The sequence below is a fragment of the Rattus norvegicus genome, chromosome 14, assembly GCF_021556685.1.
Source record: "Rattus norvegicus strain SHRSP/BbbUtx chromosome 14, alternate assembly SHRSP_T2T, whole genome shotgun sequence".
Classification (NCBI taxonomy): domain Eukaryota; kingdom Metazoa; phylum Chordata; class Mammalia; order Rodentia; family Muridae; genus Rattus; species Rattus norvegicus.
Window position 1 is genome coordinate 34,361,781 of NC_141547.1, and position 13,860 is coordinate 34,375,640.

General features: G+C 50.3%; 2 protein-coding genes across 2 annotated transcripts in view; one reads left to right on the forward strand and one right to left on the reverse strand.

Annotated features, from left to right (window-relative positions):
• The window catches only part of Scfd2 (sec1 family domain containing 2), a 326,684-nt gene extending 325,353 nt beyond the window's left edge, over positions 1-1,331 (forward strand). The window contains 1 exon segment of the mRNA NM_001017499.1: positions 1,023-1,331. Within this exon segment, the coding sequence (NP_001017499.1) occupies positions 1,023-1,115 (93 nt within the window). The 3' untranslated portion in view covers positions 1,116-1,331.
• Positions 1,332-7,920: 6,589 nt separating this feature from the next.
• Positions 7,921-12,125, reverse strand: Rasl11b (RAS-like family 11 member B). Its single transcript, NM_001002830.2, is given in 4 exon segments — positions 7,921-9,303; positions 10,036-10,112; positions 11,228-11,284; positions 11,827-12,125. Coding segments are annotated over 4 exon segments (744 nt in total). The 5' UTR covers positions 11,966-12,125; the 3' UTR covers positions 7,921-8,832.
• Between the last annotated feature and the right edge of the window lie 1,735 nt (positions 12,126-13,860).

The window sequence follows — 13,860 nt, forward strand, 5'->3', positions numbered from 1 at the left end:
ATGAGGTGGGAGAGTGAGGCTCCAAGGAAAGTGACTTTCCAGAGGGAATCCAGCAGCCAGCAGGGGAACTGAGGTCTCCCCAGCCATGGCTGGCAGCTCTGGCCTGGAAGCCACCGTTGCCATCACCTCCTTGGCTTGGTGCAGCATGTGTTGCTTGAACCCACAAGCTCAGGTGGCAGGGACATGCCATATTCATCACTGCCCCCAAACCTCCTTTGCATAGGTTTCACGGGAAATGAGAAACCCGGATTGCAGTCGTTCTTTTTAACCTTCCAAAAATACAGTTTGGCTGGCGTTAGCCATGTGTTTCTTGGTAGCATTTTCCAGAACAAGTGTTTTAAAGGCAATGCTCTTGAAGAAGAGGGAACTTCAACACAGTTGTTAAAAAGTTATTTACAAAAAAAAATAGAAATTCTAAAATTTTTCTACTCCCTTCCTTGACCATGACCCTGCCCTGTTAACCTTGAGTGGGAATGTGGCCTCTGATTTGCACCAATGAGCTGGTTGAATTTGATGTTGATTACTTCACTGATTTCATTACACCTGGGATAACTGTGGGCCAGGCAAGAGGACAGGGAGGCGTCCTCCCTGCACCTGTCCAATGTAGCATGGCCCAGTGAAGCCCAGTCATGCCACACTCTGATGCTGGCCTATGGAATTCCTTCCGGGAACACCTCCCTGATTTCCCACAGGCAGTTTGTTAGCAAGAGATGCCTAATGCCTGCTTGGGAAGGCCTTTCCCTGGCCCTTATAAAGCATATAATGTACCTAGGCAAGTCCTGGAACAAGCTCTCTAGGTGTTCTAGAGGGAAATCAGCCTCACACTGAAGTCCAAGCTGTAGGAAGAGTTGCCCAGAATCAGCCAAAGGCCCATGGACTAGGTGAGTCAGCAGAGCCTCACTTAGGACCCAGGTCAGATGAGGGGCCCTGTGTCCTGTCTGCTTTTCTCCACGCTGCCTCCCTCTAAGACACCCTGGTAGCTGACTTCCCTAACTGCCCTGTGCTTGCCCCTCCTGTCACAGGTGATGGTGCTGTCCACAAGACTCCTGAAGCCACTTAACATTCCTGAGCTGCTCTTTGCAACTGACCGGCTACACCCAGACCTTGGCTTCTGACATCTAAGAGAAGATTAGACCTGTTTGAGCTGGAAATACCAATACCCATTGGTCGCCGCTCCAGATATGCCTCCAAAGGCTGTGTCCCGGTTACTAATTATAGGTATGACTTAATTCTACCAGAGATCTGCATAACTGCATGGAAGGCAGTTTGTTTGGACTGCTCCCGTTCTTCAAAAGCAAAATAAAGACTTGTGTTCTCATTCTTCTTCTAAAGGTGCCAGGCTGTCATTAGCTGACCTCACCAGCCATCGCTTTCCTATACCCTTAGCCACTGTTGTGACCTTCCCGAAGCTACCTGAAAGTCCTAGCTGTAGGTAACAGTTCGTTGGCAGTGGTGGCAGACATGAGCTAGCCAAGGAAAAGTGCAGTGTACTGAGGACTCCCCGTTGGAGGAAGGCTACAGTGTCCTTGTGATTATGCAAGTGGGACAGGGATGTCACAAACAGAGCCTGAAACTTTGTTTCTCTTTGTCTCCAAAACATTTCTGAAAGTCAAGGAGAGGGTGGGGTGGGGTGGCCTGGGTAGCACTGGGCTGGTGGCCTCCATGAGTGGTAAATCACCCTATGACTGACAAAGGACTGCTTTGTTCCAGCTGGTGCAAGGATGGGGCAGCCTGCTACTGGGAACAGCAGTAGGAGGGACAAGTGGGTGCCTGGAGAGCTGTCCTGGCTACCGATGGTTTCACGCTGTCCAGAGGAAGCCTGTGTAGAAGGGGTCTCCTCCCCTGGACCTAAGTGTAACCACACCCCCTACATGGCCTTTGTGATTTCAAATTCCTACTGAAATAGAAAGCTTTCTTCTGGGAGTTTAAATTTTCTTTTAGTCAGAGCAGAAAAACCCAGATGCACCTACTGAAATTATATGAGAACTCTAGGGAGAAAGAAAGAAAGAGCTGCTTAGACGTCCAGCATGTGGCCGGGCCTCCCAACTTGAGTAATGGGTGTCTGAAACGGGACAAAGCAGAAAACCAGTTTCTAGCTTGGACTAACAGGAAGATGAAATAAAATGTAACCAAGGCATGGCTATACATTTTACTTCTCTATTAAATGCTGTCATTTTAGGGGAGAAGAAAAAAAACGACTGAACTTGGAATCATTTTCAGATGCTGCAGCTCAGTTTTAGAGACCAGATGTTCGTGCTCATGCCCAGTCGTTCTATACCTGCACCAAGTCTCTGCCGCTGCTGACTGCGAGGCGGCTCCTTTTTCAATCCCACGAATCTAAAAGTCTTATATTTGAATAAGGGGAAAATGTAAACAAATTATCTATAAGGAGAGATAAGCACTTCCTAAAATAAAGAAATTGAAAGTGTCAGTATGACTCAAAACCATATTCATCCAACCATCCATTCTCAAATTTGAGTGGGAACCCAGGAGAACATTCCAGATTCTGAGCCAGGCTCATGGCGAGCCAGCCACTACTGTGGCTCTGTGGCACTCTCAGGATGAACAGCCTCTGCTTTGCCTCAGGCCTGGGTCTCTTGTGGATTTCTTCTCCTGGTTAAGTTTCTCATCATGTGTCTACATGCAAAAGAAGTCTGAGAACATAGAACCAAACTGCTAACTAGTGGTTGCCTCTGGAAGACACATCAAGTGGGAAGTTAGGAAGGGGGCGGGTACTTTCAGCTTTTTACCCCAAGGGTCTGTTAGTGTATAGGTTTTGTGAGTTTAGTAGTTTATCTTGGCAAGTTGTTTCTTACCTAGTAAAAGCGTATTCAGAGGTGTCCACTATTACCATAATAGGATAAAGTTACTGGTTATGTTAGCGTTCTAGAATATTCTGACACAGCAGTAAGTAGGACCATAGCTGATGTCTGGGTAGCTGGGAGAAGCATGAAAAGTTTAGTTCCCCATGTCTGCAGCTGCTGGTTGGAAGAGCTGGGCCAGTGGGACAGTCAGGGGATAGAAAGCTTTGGACATCAGTGAGCTGGAGGAAGTCGGCGATAACCAGTCTGGTTTGAAGAAGACTTGAGGAAAACTTGGTTTTGGTCCCACCAGTGGCCATCAACAAGAAAGAGAACGCGGAGGACGCGGGCAGTGGAGCCTGTGCCAGTCTGGGGCACTCTCAGGTTTGTGCTCGATTTCTAGATGAGGGAAGGATTAGGAGGGTGCTAAGAAGGCCCCTGCCCATGCGCAGGAACCATGGGCCAGGGCTGTGGGGCTCTCTCTGACTTTATGTTCCAGTTGCACCTCTCAGAGCACTGTGGTTATCCAACCATGCACCAACATTTGTGAACTAGATGGTGCCGGTGCCTCCTTCCCAGAGGGCTGCCAGGGAGTCTACTAGGATGGCTGGTCCATAGCCCTAGGAAGCATGGATGCTCCTGCTGAGGGCACCAGTCAGTTACCTCACAGAGTGACAATGCATCGGCACGGCAAGGGGAGTAAGCGAAGAGTGACGTCAGAGCGAAGAGTGATGTCAGAGCGAAGAGTGACGTCAGAGCGAAGAGTGATGTCAGAGCGAAGAGTGATGTCAGAGCAAAAAGTGACAGCAGAGTGAAGAGTGACGGCAGAGGCATTTCTGCAAAGAAGAAAAATGGAGAGGAAATAAAGTCTCCTTTAGCCCAGGCCATCCAAGCAGAAGGCCAGTCAGGAACACATTTCCCAAGTCTGGTAGTTCATTTGTCTGGTCTTGGCTGACCATGATTAGATGCCAGGAGGCCATGCTACTCTGGGTGACAGTGCAAATTAAGAGTGACTACGCATCTAATACTTCGAATATGGACCAGGGTATGCTGCTCAGTGAATGGCCCCTTGTTCGCCAGCATTCTGTCACCGAGACAAAATACCTGAGAATGTCAGCTCACAGGAGGAAAACTGATCTTAGCTCACAGTCTTGGGGGTGTCAGTTCACAGGCACTTGGCTCTGACGTTTCTGTGCCCGTGAGAGACAGAACAGCATCAATGGCAGAGAATATGTAGAAGGGAAGACCTGTTTGACTCATGAGAGCCGGGAGCTTGAGGAGGATGTAGGAGGAAGGAGAAAGTTCATACTTAGGATGCAGCCCAGTGACCTACTTCCTCTGAAAAGTCCAGTTCTCACTGCATCCCAGTGTTGTAGTATGGAGGGAGTCGCTCAATAGCTTAATCCATTAGTGAAATCAAGCCACTCGTGGTCCAGTTACCTCCTCCCTGGAACCCCTCCTCTGTGTGCTGCTGCATTGAAGACCAAATTCTCAACCCATGAGCCTTCGGAAGAGGTTTTGTATCTAAATATAACAATGTCTAAGAAGCATCACTACTAGTGTTGAATGTCGGAGAATGTCATTAATGCCAACCAGAAAACAGTTATGTTTTCCTCATCAGTTCTGTTATCCTCAGTTACTGTTCACCATTTTCACAGTGTCTAGGTGTCTGCCTTTTAAAGGGACCTCTGCTATACGCCTATGGTAGCCACCTGAAAGGCCCAGCTGAGGAGCTGAGCGCCAGCGCCTCACAGACCTGAGTCTATTTACCACCTAAACCTGCTGGCCAAACCAAAGCAAGCATACACAGACCACTCTCCGGCCTCGGGCCCTGCAGCTACTTTTTATATAAACAGTTGAGAGCAGGGTAAATGCTTTGTGGCAACTGAGGTCTGCTCCTTTTGGAATCCTGTCCCTGTAAACATAGAGTGCAGTCGGTGTTTGGAAGTACTCCACGCAGAGGGTCCGGCCCTACGCAGTTAGCTGTTTGTGCCAAGGCCCCTACAGTTACAGTGGCATTTCCCTAGCAAAGAATTCCATACCCTGTCCCCCAGACCACTATTGTTTCTTCTTACCCTGGTTACCAGACATGGAATCTCAACAACAAATAGTCCAATATTACAAATGTCGTCTGTTAGCTTGCCCAAGAAACATCAAAACGCTCTGTCACTGCTCTTAAAGGAACTTCTGAAAACCAGATGGTGGAGGGCACAGGCCCTGTCAGAAAGAGCGGGGGCTTTTAACAAATAACGTTAGTCCCATTCTCTTCTCCAGTTCAGGAACACATGAGGGCAATAAGAACTTGCTGAAACCGTCTTTCTTTAGACTTCCAGAGAAGTACCAGACAGCTTTCTGGGTTCTTTACTGTAAACAGGCAAGTGCTTCCCTGCTGGGCTGTTACCCTACCGGAGGTTCTGGGAGTTCTCCACAGCTGGGTGCTTGCCATCTACTCCACTAAGCAAGACCATGCGCCAACCGCCCCACTGTGGGGATCCGCCCACAGCCGCTCCCTTGCCCAGACTGATCTTTTCCCTCTTGGGATAAAAGATCGACGCTGAAATCTCTGCCCCCCTCCATGTTTTTTATAAATAAGGGGCTCTCTATAGACACAGCGATAGCCCCTAAAGCTTGGGGTTCTGGGCTGCTGGACAGGCAAACCTTCTGGAGCTGGTTGAAGGCAGTTTTACAGCTCCCCTCCCTCCCTCCCTCCCACCCCCTCTGCCACTATGCAACCAGGCCAGGCCCAGCCTAGGGCTGCAAATGGTTTTGAATTGAGGCTGGGAGGAAACTAGAGAGCCAGACATCAAGACAGACGTGGGTTGGGCTCTGAGACAGACCGGCTGGGAGGCAGCCCCTCCAACCTGGGCATCTTTATTACCGAAGGGGGCTGGAGGCCAAAGCAGCCAGCAGCCTCAGGCTAATGGTAACAGCAGATGTGGACCAGTTGCCAGGAGTCCTGGGGCCACGCAGTAACTCAACCGGTAGCAGAAGGGAGGTGGGGGAAGCTGGGTGAATGGGGCCAGGGAGGTAGGTTGGTCTGAGAAGGCCCAGAGCTACTGGGTCTGCGATGGGGGGCGGGGCATAAACTGGCATCAGTAGGGTCCAGGATTGGCTTCTTAAGAGCCCAGCCAATTCCTTCCTTCTGTGTATAGAATACTAAAGAGAGGGTGGAGTTGGTGTACAGAATGTCCTTGTTTCAAACATCTATTTCTGGCGCCCAATCAGTCAGTCAGTAAGTGAAGTAGGGTGCTGTTACTGGCTGGCCCTAAGCTAGCATAATCTCAAGGCCTTGGTTTCCTCATCTTAAAATAGCAGTGATATAGCCTCCCTCAGGAGTCTCCGAAAGATGAAGGAGGGCACGTGCAACCTGAATGTTGTAACTACTCAATAAACCCTCTCCTCCGCCGCCATAGCCCAGCCTAGAGGGAGAGGAGATTGTTTCTCAGGCCAGAGACATCCACTGGGGAGGGTAAGTAGAGAGATGCTAGTATTGAGACAGATGAGATTAATGAAACCTTGCACCAAGCCTATGCTGAGAACACAGCTGCTCCTGAATTACAAATAGTCAGTCCCACCTGAGAAGGTCAAGCTCGCCCAAGACGGCAGCCTAGATTAGACTGGGGTGGTTCCCGCCTGAGATTCCCAGAGATCACTCCCTCTGCCTTCTCCACTTCATCCCTCTGTAGCAGAAAGACCTGCCTAGGTGAAGTGAAAGGCTGAGTCTACTCAGAGGTCAGGAGATGAGAGGCAGTCATTAGTGCCAAGGGCAGGAGATGAGAGGGCCCAGGCACACCCACCAGGCTGCAGAGGCTGGACAGAGTCCTACAGAGATCCTTGTGGCTGAATGGTAGGGAAGAGGAAGCAGGGGGCAGTAAGAAATGGAAGTCTAGTTCCTCTCAGTCTTGTGCTACAAAAATCAACCCTGTCCAGAGTTTCTTGTCTTTATTGCGGAGCACGGGGTAGCCGAGGGTAAGTGAGCAAAGAACTGCTCACTTGTGCAGTGCTAACAACCACACAGGAGGAAGACAAGCCGAGTGGGTAGCCTGTCTCTGCCCTTGTACTGTCTCCATTGTCTGTAGGCACCATTTCCCACCATGCTGCCAACACACACCCTTCTCAGGGGTGAGCTTAGGTTAGCTTTGAAGAGGTTTAAAAAAGAAAGCCTCAAGTTCTACATATAACAGAGCAAAGCTCTCAGAAGGTCACTGTCAAGAGCAGTCAGATGGTCCCCTGGGAAAAAAGTGAGCTTAAATAGCCCAGCCCCTATCACCAGACTCCCAGCACACCCCACTGCTTTGCCTTTGTGGCAGGATACATCTTATATATGAGGCATGATGAAGAAGTAACACTGAATATTCAAGACACTGACTTTATGTGGAAACCTAAACCCTGCTTTTCTTTATTTATGAAATCCTGTCAGCCCTCCCACACACCACCTTGCAGGGTTATCTGGAGAACTAGCCAAGAGCAGTATGAAGGGTGCCGCTCAAATGGAAGAACGATACCCTGCCCACAGAGATGGAGACTCCTGAGTTTGCAGGCAACGTCTTCCAGGCTCCAGTGGCAGCAGAAGAGAGGTCTGCCAGCTGTGGCACACGTGTGTGACAATAGCTCCATGGGAACAGCCCCTGAACAGCTCCAGACCCACAGCTCTAAGCTCTTACTATGAGAATAAAGTGTAGCTTGCGGACACAGCATGCCCCCAAAAGCTTCAGTAAGTGTGTCACGCATGAAGTGGCACTGCTTCTGTGGAGAGGCTTCATGCCCTCACAACTCTGCTGTGATGTGCAGACAGACAGACAGCTCTCTTAGGTTCACCCAGAAGACCATGAAGAAACGGAGACATACAACTCTGGAAGAGAAAGGCCAAATTACAAGTGACCATGTTTGCAGGTTGTAGACCTCACGCTATTGAATTTGCTCTGCCAGGATGTTTTGTACTGTGTAAAATGTGGACAATAAAATGTACCTCGCTGATCACATGCTGTGAGGCATAAGAGATTAGCTCCTGGAAGGCATATTCCCTGACTCAACTTGCTCAATAAACACAGGGTTCTAAAAGTCACTTCCTGGAAGACAGAAGGTAAACATTTCAATAAAGACCCAGTCAGATGTCTGCTCTTATCAAATGAGAGATTTATTGTACATAAAATAAATTAATGACAGTTTGAGCCAAAGCATAAACGGCTTCTTAAAGTGCATCTGTGTAGGGGATTTGGCAGGTAGCCTGCAGTCTGGTCACTCTTGAAGACAGCATTTTACTATCTCAGCCACCCAGCCACAACTCAGCCGGGCCCAGGAAGCAACCCAACGTCATTGCTATGGGTCGTTTACACAAACCACACCAGCATCAATTAACACTTTTTTCTGTACCTGATGCCACAGTTTAAAGAAAAAACAAAACAAAACAAAACACCAACACACGACTATACATCATCACAGTTGGGCAGCCCATGGGTGAGGTTTCCACAGCTACTCCACAAAGGTACCCATCCTGCGTCAGGAGATCCAGCACCTTGCCACAGACTGCAGCTCACAGGTGCCTGTACACTGAATATTTTGGTCTAAAATTTGACCTTTATGGGATGGGGAGAGTCCCTCTTTGTTCTTAAACCTGGATATCCTTCAAGTCGGAAAGGCATCCTATAGAGAAAGCATGTTGGAGGCACTGAGAAAAGCAAACCCCCTCCTCTTGGGAAAAAAAACAATGAAGGAGGGAGAGAAAGCCTCGTAAATGCTCACTGGTTCTCCCCACCCCAATCCACATACATGCTCTGGTGCACCTGACCATCACTTAGAAGGCAGTGAGGAACAAAAGCATGCCCCGTCCCCACCTAAAGGATTGGCAGGTCAGTCCCACGTCTGTCCATCTGCCCTTACTCCCAGTGTTGCAGAATTCCAAAGGCCCCTTAGGCCCCTCTGCCTCTGCTCTTTCTGGAACCATGATCTGACATCCGCCTGCAATGGTCCCATCTAAGAAGAACCTCGGGCCCTCTGCCCAGAAGACCAAACCCCCTCCAGGAGTCGTGCCTCAGACAGATGTGACAGTCCTCACTTTGGCAGACAGAGCTTGCTTAAACCTCCTCTTCAGGTCTTGCATGTTGGGCGACTTGGGTCTGGGGATGAGCGAGGTTCTGCGCTTCTCGGGAGTGCCACTGGCCTGCTGTTTGGGGCTCACTTCTTTGCACAGGACATGGAAAGCACTGTAGACGTCGTTGTAGTTTTCACTGACAGACACTTCATAGAAGGAGCAGCCGAGCATGCTGGCCAGCTGCAGACCAAGCTGAGGGTCAACCTGCTTGACGTGCAAGAGGTCGGCTTTGTTGGCCACCACCACCACAGGCAGCCGAGTGCCCGGGTGGAGCTGCTGCACGTGCTGGTGGAGCTGGCTAATGAGTTCATAGCTCTTGTGGTCGGTGATGGAGAAAACGATGACGACGGCATCCGCCCAGCGAATGCAGCGGTTCAACTGCTCATTGCAGCTCAAGCCATTCTCGTGCACCTGAGGAAGTGGGAGAGCATGGTGAACAGTGGGCCCTGCACAGAGCTCCAGCTACCGCACATCCTCAATTCAAAAGGAGCCTTCGTCGTGATGGTGGGTTACGGGTCGTATTCTAGCCCCACGAGCTTCGGCTTTCTTAACAACATGTTGATCCAGCTGCTCCGAGGGAATAAATAACAGGGCAGCTCACCGCACTCAAGTGCGGAATGGACCTGCAGGAACTCCATGCAGAGCGACTTTGTAGTTGCACAAAATGGGAAATTAACTGGCTAGACAGTAAGTCTGGGGAAGATAGGAGCTGGAAGCATTTAAACCTGGATAACTGCCCAGTTCAGGACGGGGAAGGGAAAAAAAAATACTAGCGGAGCTCTTTTGTCTACAGAGAAACTTTCCACAACATAAAAGTGATTCCGGGTGTTGGAGACTGAACCCGAATATTTGGGTTTCAATGCCAAAGGCACATAAATAAAACCAAAGGAAGGAGACACCGCCAATTCCCAGAGTTGGTTTGGTCGTTCCCCCCCACCTCTGTTGACCCCTCCCACAGGAGGGGCTCTTTTCCTTCTCCCAGTTCCCCAAGCTAAACCAGGCCAAGGCTGACCTGCAGCCAGGTACAATTAAACTGTCAAACCACAAGTAAAGTCTAGACCTGACTCCCCACATCTCGTGTCCCTTCGACTTAAGAACAAGTGGACAATCCCACAGCCACCCGTGTCCCCATCAGCTTCTCACCTGGATGCCTGGAGTGTCCTGGACCTGAATGGCCAGGGTTTCTCCTTCTATGTGAACTTGTCTTGTGTAGAGGTTACCTATGAAGACAAAGAAAGGAGATGCAGCCTCACATTTGGTTTGGTTTTCTGTTTGTTTTTAATGTGCCACAGCTTGAACCAATGCACACAAGAAAAAGAAAAAGGTGTACTTCGCTTCTATTTAATGCACTTAATTCAGATATTGTTTAAAGGCCAAGCACAGTCTTAAGCCCCTGCTAGTAGATTTATCAGAAGTAGGTCAAAGTTTGTTGGTTTTTAGAAACTTGCTGGTCTAATTTTAAACTAAGTTTCCATGTTTAGAGTAGTTCCTTGGAGGGCAGTCTCTGACTCAGTAGATGCAGGGTTTCTGTTTTTATTTTTTCATATTATCACTCTCCAAAGATTTTGCCCGCTGGATGTAACAGTTTCATTAGCAAATATGGTTAGTAAATGCACAGTTCGCATCTGTAGCATGAAAGTGTGCCATGGTGTTGATCAGCTGTGTATCAAAGCAGAAGGCCGCCATGTCATATCTCAGGACAGCTTATATGGTTCACTTCAATTAATGCCCAAGAGGTACTTCACACAGTCTCTGTATGTAAGCAATTCGTTAAGGGGCACACTCGGAAAGGACTGAAGCCTTCCGGGGCAGTGACTATTCTCAATCATTGAGAATGAAATATGTGTCTTCTCATTGTTCAGGAGCTCTCCCCACTAGAATCATAGTTATTTTTCTTTGTTAAGGAGAGAAGTTTAGGCTTACAACTGTTCTGCTTTGGCCTTTGCTTTGAAAGGTCGCCCCTGAAAGGCAGCCAGCAGAGGGAGAGGGTGGGGGAGGAGCTCGAGGCTGGGTTTTTTGTTTGTTTGGTTTTTTTTTTTTATGACTTTTGCAGCCCCCCCCCTTTTTTTTTTAAAGGAAAAGGCCTTGGAGTACAAAGGGTGTTTCCAACTGGGGTCCCTATAGTTAAAAACATACCACAGGGATACTTTCGGGCACTTGATAAAATGATGAATGGGCCAGGAATGGAATGAGGCCAGATGGCAGCTGGGGGTTGGGGGGGGGGGGCGTGCAGAATTGGAAGTGGCAGAATCCTGATGCTAAACACTGTCACTCTGAAGGAAGTGTCCTTGAAGGCAGCTATCCCAACAGGCTTTGTCTCGGTGCGTTTCCTCACCTGCATTTCGTTCATAGTCCCCGATGAATCGTTTAGTGAGGAACCGGACCACCAAAGCTGCAATTCAGGAAAAAAAAAAAAAAAAAAAAAAAGACTGATCATTAACCCCCTAAGTTAGATGGGTCTCCGCCCCACCCCCACCTGGAAAACAACTCTTCCAAAGAAAGTCACAGCCGGCCACCGAGGGAAATTCCTATCCTGTAGCTCCTTGACCCTCTGCCAGACACGAGGAGGAAGAAGCCGAGTGAATTACGGCTCTGCCAGCGGGAAGGGTCTCGTGGCCCAGCCCCCTCCTTGGGCCACACCTAAACCTTCCAGCAGGCGAACTTCTTCCTAACCTTACAGAACTCCAGGACGGGTTACAGTCACTATCTCCCCATCCCGCCCCAGATCCTGCCAGAAGCCCTAAAGTTCTACTCCGGCCCGAAAGTCTGCGGCCCGCTCAGGGCCCCAGTGACCCTCTTCCGCTGAAGCAGGGACATGAAGGGGCGGAGGATCCCGCTGCAACGCCCACCTCTCTCATCTCCAGTCCGGGCCCGGGTCGCCAGGTCCCGTCCCGTCCCGCCCCTCGGCCAAGCGGGTTCCTCGCTTGGACTCACCGGTCTTGCCCACGCCACTGGCCCCCACCACGGCGATCTTGACGAGCCGGCGGCCTGCAGCCCCCAGGCAGCAGTCGGCAGCGGTGCTGCCCGGGGCGGGGTACTCTGCGATGGTACACATGTTCTGGATGAGACGCATCGCCGCTCCGGCCGGGCTGCACCGCGCGGGGAGGGAAGTTGAGGACAGGAGACGGCTCGCGTTGCAAAGAGAGAAGGGCACCCGGTCGGACGCCGCGCGGGCAGAGACTGGAAAGAACCCCCGGGGAGAAAGCGACTAGACGAGGGGCTCAGCAGTTCCAATTCGCGGCTGGGCTGGCAGCCGCCCGGGCGCGGATTTTCTCTGGCCCAGGCCCCGCCTCCATTCCATCAGCCAATCCCCGGCCGCCCCGCTCCACGCCCCGCCCACGGCCTGCACAAAGAGGCGGCTCCCCCACGAGGGCCCAAAGCGAGTGCGGAGCCCCGTGAGATCCACGGAAAACAGGGCGGCTGGCGCGAGGGTGGCAACGTGCTGGACCCATCCGGCTCCCGCTGCGCTAGCACGCGGCCGCACCGGTGGCTGTGGGGCCACGGGGTCTCAGATCCGCGTGGGGGATCTGTCCGTGTCTGCTGGGTCTCAGGTCCGCGTGGGGGGAATCTGTCCTTGCCTTCGTGGGAGACTTGTCCTGTCTGCGGGGTCTCAGATCCGCGGTGGTCTCAGATTCACCCATCCTTGTCTGCCCACCTCGCTGCTGGGCCTCCATAGGTCAGTCCGGAGGCATTCTCCTTATTTGGTCCCAGGTCCCCTAACTTCTCTGACCACTGCCAACATCCGACTGGCTTCTCCATCTCTGACCCAAGGAACCTGCCGGAGAATCCCACAGGTCCCTGACTTATTTGACCCTGTCCTGTGCTCCTGCACTGGCTTGGCCACATACAAAGTATTTTCCTGCATTATACAATTTTCCCATCACTATATTCATAAACAAAGAGATAGCCCTCCCTGGCCTAAAATGTGGCATTTGTCTTGGGGGCAAAATACCCATTTTGCTCTAGTTCTTGCCAATAGTGCCAGTCCACAAGAAAGCACAAACGTGGAAAGCAAGTGCTGCATCCTTAGAGGCGAAGCCAAGCCAAACCAAATCGTCCCTAGAACAAGCGTGCATCTCTAATTCAGTCATGCCTCCTCCCAGAGCTGTGAAAGGTAAGAAAAGCAGTCAGTGCAGCGTGGATTGGATTCACAGCGAGGCAGAGGGGCCCCACGTTTAGTCTAGTCATAAGGCAAGAGTTAGTTAAATATGGCTTGATGCCAAGGAAGATGAGGGGTCTAGCCCTCATAAAATACCTAGTATCCCGGTGTTCTCATCAGAGAACCCCACAGTCAACTGCTGGCCAGATCCCAACTTCAGCAACCTACTTTATCGCCACTGCCACGCCCTTACAACCTTCAAGGCCTTTTATCTTGGTGCCTAATACAGCAAAGCCAGTGACATTTTGTACACCCTCATTAAAGGTAGAAAGGTTAAAAGAAGCTAATTCCAGTTTCTACACACAGCTTCTTGTTTGATCACCTCCCGCTCTGGACTTTATTCACCAGGTATTAGAAGAGAATTAACCATCCTACCCAGGGCAAACGTGACAAACTCTGTATCTATTAACAGTTTGAAGGGGTGAAGAAATGGGAGAGGAACTAGGAAGATCGTGGCGACTGGCCTTGTTAAGTCTTCTAGGATGAAGAACGGAATCAGTGAGGCAAACGGGCTGACCAATAGCCGTAGTAAAAGGCTGCCTTCTAGGGAGAACTCTGGAATGAAGCAAGGTCAGCCGTCTGAGTCAGGGACAAAGGGCATGTCCAATTTGCATCATGTCTTTCTGTGTGGTTTAAATCAAACTTGAGTTTTGCCAGTCTATAAAATCAAACTTAGCAAAGCTATAATTAAGGTACCGTGCACCTTCAGCCCCCGGCCCTCTAGCCTGCAATTCTATAGTGTTTACATGGGAAATAATTACGTAGTCTACAGTATTTGTTCGGCTGCTTTTTGTACACACAGACGTGAT